The 10,271-nt window shown below is 30.2% G+C and overlaps 1 protein-coding gene across 3 annotated transcripts in view; it reads right to left on the bottom strand.

Annotated features, from left to right (window-relative positions):
- Positions 1-7,724: 7,724 nt before the first annotated feature.
- LOC143229840 (transcription factor CP2-like) overlaps positions 7,725-10,271 on the bottom strand; it is a 77,070-nt gene continuing 74,523 nt past the window's right edge. For all 3 annotated transcript variants that reach the window (XM_076462686.1, XM_076462663.1, XM_076462672.1), the window contains one exon: positions 7,725-9,726. In XM_076462686.1, the coding sequence (XP_076318801.1) occupies positions 9,680-9,726 (47 nt within the window). In that variant the 3' untranslated portion in view covers positions 7,725-9,679. The remainder of the gene's footprint in view (positions 9,727-10,271) is intronic.

The raw sequence follows: 10,271 nt of genomic DNA, 5'->3' as shown, positions 1-10,271 counted from the left end.
ATTGACAGTAAAACAATATATAATTCAAACAAATAACACATTATAACTGCCTTCTGAAAAAAAACGAGGTAGTGAAACTTAAGAACTACCTCTCCTGCTTACGACCATTTTAACGCAGCCTTATTTACAAGCAAGAAAGCAGTAATACAGATAGTCTCCTCAACAACATTTTGTTTACAATTACTGTATCACCATCTTCTACAAATAGAAAAAATACTAGTATTTACAAACTATCTTTTCCATTTCTCCATAATTACAAATTACTTGAAAAGTACAAATTGAATGGTGTTTAGTAATCTTTATGTTTGATCACTCCAATACTAAAACAACAACAAACAAATAAAAAGACTATGTGACACCAGTTTCTGGAAGCAACTTTGCGTTTCTTACTTCTATTGTTAATGAAACTGTACTAGTTAAGAAAACGTTACTTGATCCTGAGTCTGAATAATTTTTGGTTAAATTTTTTCTTCCCTCGATGCATTCTGTGTAAACTAAGTTCGTGTTTTTAAGCCATACAAGAACATTTACCACTAAAACAACATTCAACACACAAACCAACCTCAGAACAAAACAAATTGAACAACTTAATAAAGTTTTGATATAAACTACTACACTAATAAACAAAAAAATTTTTTTCCCTCACATTATATTTTTGCTTTTTAACATAAATGATCTCAGCTACTATTTTGAAGTATGGAATGTTTTATGTAACTTGATCGACAAACAATCAATTGTGCAAGTGTAACACTAGATAAAATGCATTCAAAACTTTAAAAAAATACACTAGTATCAAAATAATACAGTACTTGAAAATCAATTGGTAACGAAAAAAATCTGCATACTATAAAAGTTTCAATTCTATCATCTAACGTAAATGAATGGTATCTTTTTTTTTTGTTCACATACCACTTTACTCAGTCTATCATCTGACAAATAATCATCTATAAATTCTAAACAAAAATATACTTGTTATACACAACAAAACGTACTTTCCATTCACTCTTCATTCAATACATATTTAAGGTACCTCAGAAGACATTACAGCAAATCCTTTAGGATATATTGTCAAATGAGTAAATTAACAGATGTTTTGAGATTGTAATAGTTGTAAAAATTTTACTTGCTGCATGAATAATAAAAAAACACACACACACAAATCTAGATCCAGTTACCAAGACAATTTTTGTTGTAATGTTTCACAAATTATTATAAACATTCATAGATACTCAGCCTGTATTCTCAAACAGTGACTTACCAAACATTGTAATATAAAACTTAATTTACTAACTTGTAGTATAATCTACAAACTTTTAACCAACTAATGTCAAAATATTTTGCATGTTAAGTGAACTTGCTACGGCAAGAAGTCTTCCAATGGATATGTCACCAACACACTATAAGGAAGTAAGTTTGATGTTGATTCTTGTTTGAAAGTATGCACATTCCACATGAGCATGCACAATTGGTTTAATGCTGCAATAACAGCTTCAGTATGAAGCAATTCAGTTTATTATATTTTTGGGCTCCCCAGAAATACAATTCAAGGTTTTTCATGAGCCCAAAAGTAAACCTCTTGTCATGTATAAGCAAACAAATATCAATTACACTGTATTGAGTGGCACACAAAACATTCAGGATCATAATTCCTAAATATAAAGTACGGATACACAACTATAAATGTAATACGTTTGGTGAAGCTTACGTATGATATCATAATGCACAAACACTCAAAATCTGTTGAATCAGTTTCCAATCCACTATTTTCAATTTCAGTACACCATCACACATCTCACAGTTTTACTTCTGGACCAACAGTGTGATCTGATACTCAAGTATTGGATGAGGTGATAAACTACATATGATGATAATGTACCAATAAATCATGTTACAAAGTGAAATATTTTTAATACTTTACTTCTGACCAGCCCCCTAGCGTCTCAACCTACACATTTGTACATACACAAATTGATTGATTTATTCAGTCATTGATTAATGATTTAAACAGCACTTGAAATACTCCTTTTCATATGCCTTATGTTTCTTTTAGTAAGGTGGTTTGCCTACTACCAAGAATCCTTATGAGAGGAAAGCTTTAATTCCAGTCTTATTATGTGGTGTAGAAGGACAGCTCTGGTAAAAATATGTTTTATTATTAGGTTAGCGAGTGTGATGAAAAATTAATATACAATATTAAAACTATTTTAAACTTTTATTTTTATTGTTATAGTATATTAAACCAATTAAGAATAAAATTATTATAAATATATTCCCTAAATGGGTTAAAGGCATTATAACACAGTTGGCCTAATCAGGTACGAAAATAAACAAAAGATATAACTGGAAGCAACTACAACGTACGTGTTATTAAAATGTAATTCAACGTTTATTGTTAAAAAATGACCTTTTTAGTGTAAAAGGTGCTTGGGTTTTCTCTAGCAGGTAAAACAAAAGCCAACAACTTTCAAAAGGTAATTAATTAACTATATATATATATTTTTTGTAGACCTAACTTAAAAAGCACTTCGTAAAACCAAACAATTAGTGGCCTAAAAGCAATTAATTTCTGTTGAAAATGGATGAAACTTACACGTATAAGAATATTTAAGTAATACGAAAACGTTTCTCATGTTAAAATCAGAAACAAGTTTTTCTCTCTGATTGCATAATTTGATAGGTCAAGATATTCTTACAAGAATACTTGTCTTCTAGAACAAGTAGGAAGTTGGAAAATAATCACACACTCACAACCTAACATTTCTTTCACCTGCAAGTTGCTTTTAGGAAAGCCACGTTTTACAAAAGTTGTACTTACAATTTACCTCAGTTGTTGTATACAGTAAGAGCACTTATATTGACCACAAGCAGATCAACGTTTCAACAACAGCTTCCCATATCTTAAAAAAAATTACAATTTTTTGAGATGTCCTGTGATGTTTTTTTAAGGAAAGAAACTGAAAGAATGGAAACTGAAACCAATCCCTGTAGTTGTGAAAAAATTAAACTGAAAATAGATTTCTAACAGAACCAATATGGAGACTCAAGGAAATGTTGTAGAAGAAAATAGAGATAATTTATAATGTACCCACAACTACTAAGGCACTGCTTAGGTCTTATATATTTTTATTATACATGAATGCTTCAGATCTGAATAAGAATTTTTGAAATAGTTAACCTATGCTTTAAGACATAAGAGAAATGTCCAAACTTTACTGCACTGTAAGTTCAAATACTTGTGTGTGTGTGTGTGTGTGTGTGTGTGTGTGTGTGTGTGTGTGAGAGATAACACAAAAAGTCTCATTCGTGAATCTAAGTTGCACCAAGTACTTAGTTATTCATAAACTACACTCATTCAACTTAACTAAATAAATGTGAGTTTGAACTATGAACTCAAGAGAAAACTAATATAAATGCATATAAACAAAATGTAATGTTAGTATGAATTATATTCTCACAAGAAAACTAAAACAAATATATTTACAAGTAACATCTGTATATACTTGTACTCAGAAGAAAACTTTAAACAAATGCATAAGTGTTTAGAATTTGTTAAATATGCTACACAATAAGGATTTATGTGTAGTCTTGAAATATCAGAGCTTATATGTGGATTCATACTGTAACAAAAAATATTAGTTAAGTTCTACTTAGATTTTCAGTAAGATTTGTACATAATACTGTAGTCCAAGGTAAAGTAACACATTAAAACTGTAAAAGGACAACATACAGTAAAAATAACAATCAAATGTGAAGTTTGTTTTTCAGCTCAAAACTGCACATCTGCACTGTGCACTAGCATTATAAGCCTTTAGAATAACGAATGAATCATTGGAACTAAACGTTTCAATATTGAGTTTGAGGCAACAGACATTCTGAAAGAAATATTAAATAAACATTTATACAGAAAGCAAAAGGTCATATGTTCTCCAAACAGAGGGAGAAGACATTTTGAATTTAAGTTTGAAAAGTTACAAAGCACTAGAGCCAGAACAAAAGTACAGTAACAAAAAATTGAAGAAAAATTTTCAGCCAGACAAAAGATGTCAAGAGCTAGAGAGAATTGGTTAAATGTATTTTTGCAATATGAGAAAATACACACTGACATTAGTCATGCTGATCAAGGAAATGTTGCATATATTCTTGCATCAAAAACAATGTTTTAGCTACGAGGTCATGCAAGAAATTTGTATTCTTCCAAGAAGGAAAGGTAATAACTATCTTTTCAGCTATAGGAAAAATGACAGGTTCTAGTCACAATAAGTGGAAAATCTTACTTAGAACCAATATTACTTATCTTGGAAACTAACCATTTTGTTTACTCATTCAAACAGCTATTTAAACTCCACATGTTGTATACCCCATGATATATATGATGTGTGTTATCCAGTAACATATGAACATTTATGAAAGTCGGTAATTGTTGAAGTTTAAATGGTTCTAACACGGGAATGTTTATGCACTCAGTAACTTTCTATAAAACATTCAGTAATAAGAAGTTCAACATTGTTACATAAACATGAGGCATGCTAAGAAGTTAACTTGTTACTGAAAATAAAAATAACCAAGTGGAAGTCACTTTCTGAAATGTAAATGAACCTAGTAACAGAAACACCAAACACCTATAGTAGTCAGTTTGAATATGTACAGCTCTCAGAAATAAGTAATTGTGTTGAACATTAGAACACGAGTTTTTCAAGGAATACAGGCAATGCTGGTCACAGTGCAGAAGGAAAGATTAACATTGAAGCAGCTTCAATATGAAAATTTTCAATTTATTTCAATTGATTCAAGTATGGACTATTAAAGGTGCACCAGTTATAGCTGCAGAATTCAAATAAAAATAAATGAAATAAATTAACAATGCTATGAACGTTTATTTTTCAACTAAACTTTGCTGGAGGAGAAAAAATATTCAGAAAATGTTTAATGCTGTGATTTACTTCTGCTTGAGCACTGAGAATTACGAACAAAATTTTATTTTAAACAGTATAAAAAGATTATTAATGTCTCCTAGCAAAGAAAATAGTTTAAAACATTCTAAACTTGTCAGAGGTGTGTTTTATTTAAATGGTTAAGAATAACTAAAACATTATTTAGGTTAGTGAAATACTTTAAAACAAACATTCTCTGAAAGAAAAATTGTTTGTCTGAGTGATAAAATGTGTTGTCATACTTAGGTAAAGGAAGATTAGTTAGTGATAAAATGTGTTGTTATACTTAGGTAAAGGAAGATTAGTTAGTGATAAAATGTGTGTGTTGTTATACTTAGGTAAAGGAAGATTAGTTAGTGATAACATGTGTGTGTTGTTATACTTAGGTAAAGGAAGATTAGTTAGTGATAAAATGTGTTGTCATACTTAGGTAAAGGAAGATTAGTTAGTGATAAAATGTGTGTGTTGTCATACTTAGGTAAAGGAAGATTAGTTAGTGATAAAATGTGTTGTCATACTTAGGTAAAGGTCATTAGTTAGTGTATGTTGTCAACTTAGGTAAAGGAAGATTAGTTAGTGATAAAATGTGTATGTTGTCATACTTAGGTAAAGGAAGATTAGTTAGTGATAAAATGTGTATGTTGTCATACTTAGGTAAAGGAAGATTAGTTAGTGATAAAATGTGTGTGTTGTCATACTTAGGTAAAGGAAGATTAGTTAGTGATAAAATGTGTGTGTTGTCATACTTAGGTAAAGGAAGATTAGTTAGTGATAAAATGTGTGTGTTGTCATACTTAGGTAAAGGAAGATTAGTTAGTGATAAAATGTGTGTGTTGTCATACTTAGGTAAAGGAAGATTAGTTAGTGATAAAATGTGTGTGTTGTCATACTTAGGTAAAGGAAGATTAGTTAGTGATAAAATGTGTGTGTTGTCATACTTAGGTAAAGGAAGATTAGTTAGTGATAAAATGTGTGTGTGTTGTCATACTTAGGTAAAGGAAGATTAGTTAGTGAAGAAAATTAGTGTGTGTGTGTTGTCATACTTAGGTAAAAGGAAGATTAGTTAGTGATAAAATGTGTGTGTTGTCATACTTAGGTAAAGGAAGATTAGTTAGTGATAAAATGTGTGTTGTCATACTTAGGTAAAGGAAGATTAGTTAGTGATAAAATGTGTGTTGTCATACTTAGGTAAAGGAAGATTAGTTAGTGATAAAATGTGTGTGTTGTCATACTTAGGTAAAGGAAGATTAGTTAGTGATAAAATGTGTTGTCATACTTAGGTAAAGGAAGATTAGTTAGTGATAAAATGTGTGTGTTGTCATACTTAGGTAAAGGAAGATTAGTTAGTGATAAAATGTGTTGTCATACTTAGGTAAAGGAAGATTAGTTAGTGATAAAATGTGTATGTTGTCATACTTAGGTAAAGGAAGATTAGTTAGTGATAAAATGTGTATGTTGTCATACTTAGGTAAAGGAAGATTAGTTAGTGATAAAATGTGTGTGTTGTCATACTTAGGTAAAGGAAGATTAGTTAGTGATAAAATGTGTGTGTTGTCATACTTAGGTAAAGGAAGATTAGTGATAAAATGTGTGTGTTGTCATACTTAGGTAAAGGAAGATTAGTTAGTGATAAAATGTGTATGTTGTCATACTTAGGTAAAGGAAGATTAGTTAGTGATAAAATGTGTGTGTTGTCACACTTAGGTAAAGGAAGATTAGTTAGTGATAAAATGTGTATGTTGTCATACTTAGGTAAAGGAAGATTAGTTAGTGATAAAATGTGTGTGTTGTCATACTTAGGTAAAGGAAGATTAGTTAGTGATAAAATGTGTGTGGTCATATTTAGGTAAAGGAAGATTAGTTAGTGATAAAATGTGTGTGTGTTGTCATACTTAGGTAAAGGAAGATTAGTTAGTGATAAAATGTGTGTGTTGTCATACTTAGGTAAAGGAAGATTAGTTAGTGATAAAATGTGTATGTTGTCATACTTAGGTAAAGGAAGATTAGTTAGTGATAAAATGTGTGTGTTGTCATACTTAGGTAAAGGAAGATTAGTTAGTGATAAAATGTGTGTGTTGTCATACTTAGGTAAAGGAAGATTAGTTAGTGATAAAATGTGTGTGTTGTCATACTTAGGTAAAGGAAGATTAGTTAGTGATAAAATGTGTGTTGTCATACTTAGGTAAAGGAAGATTAGTTAGTGATAAAATGTGTGTGTTGTCATACTTAGGTAAAGGAAGATTAGATAGTGATAAAATGTGTGTGTTGTCATACTTAGGTAAAGGAAGATTAGATAGTGATAAAATGTGTGTGTTGTCATACTTAGGTAAAGGAAGATTAGTTAGTGATAAAATGTTTGTGTTGTCATACTTAGGTAAAGGAAGATTAGTTAGTGATAAAATGTGTGTGTTGTCATACTTAGGTAAAGGAAGATTAGTTAGTGATAAAATGTGTGTGTTGTCATACTTAGGTAAAGGAAGATTAGTTAGTGATAAAAAGTGTGTGTTGTCATACTTAGGTAAAGGAAGATTAGTTAGTGATAAAATGTGTGTGTTGTCATACTTAGGTAAAGGAAGATTAGTTAGTGATAAAATGTGTGTGTTGTCATACTTAGGTAAAGGAAGATTAGTTAGTGATAAAATGTGTGTTGTTGTCATACTTAGGTAAAGGAAGATTAGTTAGTGATAAAATGTGTGTGTTGTCATACTTAGGTAAAGGAAGATTAGTTAGTGATAAAATGTGTGTGTTGTCATACTTAGGTAAAGGAAGATTAGTTAGTGATTAGGTAAGGAAGATTAGTTAGTGATAAAATGTGTGTGTTGTTATACTTAGGTAAAGGAAGATTAGTTAGTGATAAAATGTGTGTGTTGTCATACTTAGGTAAAGGAAGATTAGTTAGTGATAAAATGTGTGTGTTGTCATACTTAGGTAAAGGAAGATTAGTTAGTGATAAAATGTGTGTGTTGTCATACTTAGGTAAAGGAAGATTAGTTAGTGATAAAATGTGTGTGTTGTCATAATTAGGTAAAGGAAGATTAGTTAGTGATAAAATGTGTGTGTTGTCATACTTAGGTAAAGTAAGATTAGTTAGTGATAAAATGTGTGTGTTGTTATACTTAGGTAAAGGAAGATTAGTTAGTGATAAAATGTGTGTGTTGTCATACTTAGGTAAAGGAAGATTAGTTAGTGATAAAATGTGTATGTTGTTATACTTAGGTAAAGGAAGATTAGTTAGCGATAAAATGTGTGTGTTGTCATACTTAGGTAAAGGAAGATTAGTTAGTGATAAAATGTGTTGTCATACTTAGGTAAAGGAAGATTAGTAAGTTAACTTTTAATAACATAGTTCTTATTTCATGAAGGCACAATTTACAGACCTACTTAACATGTAAATTACAACTAAAAAAACTATTATAGATTAATTAAGAAAGCAAAACTATTCACTTAATGATAGTAAACACTTGAAAATCAAGTTGTATTTCATAGTGTTTGAACAAGCACAAAGTTACAACCTTCTATCCCAATATAAATATAGTAGGTTCTGAATGTATGTATTACTGCAGTGAATTTTACATATTCTCAAAGCAAAGAAAGAAATTATTGCCTGGAAACAAATAGTTCTGACTTGTACTTCTTCATACACGTATGTACACATCATTATGTTGATAATAAAGAGAAAGTATTGGTGTGAAAAAATAATGTCATTTATGTCTATACCTGTTCAACAACTATATTTACTATCACTTAAACCTTTCAGTTAGACTGAAGATTAATCATAGAAAGATATTGGATATCCACTGACTCAAAAAAACTATGTTGAAAAATAATCTCCTTGTCATCACACAGATACGAGTCTTCGAATGAAGTAGGAATACAGAAACTTTGACACCTAATGCTTTTAGGCTGATATCAACCATTCCTTTTTCTCCTTGTGGACAAAGAGAAGTTAAAGTTTAATCTTAATAAAATTTTGTTCTTTTATCATTACCATTCTGTTCAAGCTGTGTCACTGAAGCATAATTTATATATACACGTTTCATTTTACTTCAGTGTTCCATGTTAATCACACCTGGAATGTGCGTAATGCAGACATGTGGTACCACACAACAGAATACCATATCTGAATCATACATTACAATAATATGCAACGGATATCATGATCACCTGTTAAGCATGCAAGATAATTATCTATGACATTTATGAAATGTCATCTGAAATATGGTTCAGTAACATGTGACAGGTATGTAAGTCACATGTTAAACATATGAAACAGACATCAAACCTATTGTACATTAGAAAGCAGCTGTATGATAACCACACATCAAAAAATGCATCATATTCATGCATTTGAAATACCTAAAAGTCATGTGAAAACTTCAACATGGTCATACCAAGGACAAATATTTTAAAATAGTAGGTTTCAAAGTATTCGAATGTAACAATTTAGTAGGTAGTTAACAACAGTAAACTTTGCCTTAAGTGAAAAACTTAACAATGAAAAGAGTAATGAAAATACAAATGTTCTGTTAAAATCTTTTAAAACCTGTCATGGGGTAGACTCAAATAACAAGTGCTCTTTGAGAAATGGCTTTACTTTGAAACTGAATTCATCTTTTCTTGATGATTTTCCATTACAAAAAATCCATCTTTGTAAATAGATTAAAAGTTGAGACCTCTCCTTTATACATCAAACAAATAATGACTTTGATGGTGATAATTTCATGTACGGGACAAATAATGCAGGGCACTTATTGCTGAGGTTTAAGGTATATGTCATATCCTGTAGATGAATGATCTGAAAGCAGAGAAAAAGAAAAAACTTTAAATATATCAATTCCTTCAACATTCACTTCTGTATAGCAGCACAGCAAATGTTAAGTTTTGTTTAAACTTTTATGCACTTAACATTATCTGGAATCTAACCTACTTTATTACAGAAAAATCAGATACAATGGCAAGTACTAAGTGCAACATTATGAATCTGAACTCATTTAATTTATTTGGATTTCAACAGTTCTCCCAGGCACCCAGGACTTTGCAGAACCTAATTTAAGTCATTTTGAATTCTTTGTTTATTGACTAACACTTTCACCAAAACCTGATTGGATAAAAAATGGGCAATTGCCACACCCTTTGTGAAAACAGGATCCATGATTGGCCACAAAACAGATATCGATATACCTATCAACATTCAGTAAGGAAGTGTAGTTGGTTGTTTAGCATTTATTGGTGCAAAGCAATTGGGCTATCTGCACCAAACAACCTGTAAAAAGGTAAAATCATTAAAATATGTACTAAAGGGATTGTACTAAAACATAGTCTAATTTTCAAATTAAAATT

This window comes from Tachypleus tridentatus, chromosome 1 (genome assembly GCF_004210375.1).
Source record: "Tachypleus tridentatus isolate NWPU-2018 chromosome 1, ASM421037v1, whole genome shotgun sequence".
NCBI classification, from domain to species: Eukaryota; Metazoa; Arthropoda; class Merostomata; order Xiphosura; family Limulidae; genus Tachypleus; species Tachypleus tridentatus.
Note: the sequence above shows the minus strand (reverse complement) of the source record. Positions and strands in the feature narration are given on the sequence as shown.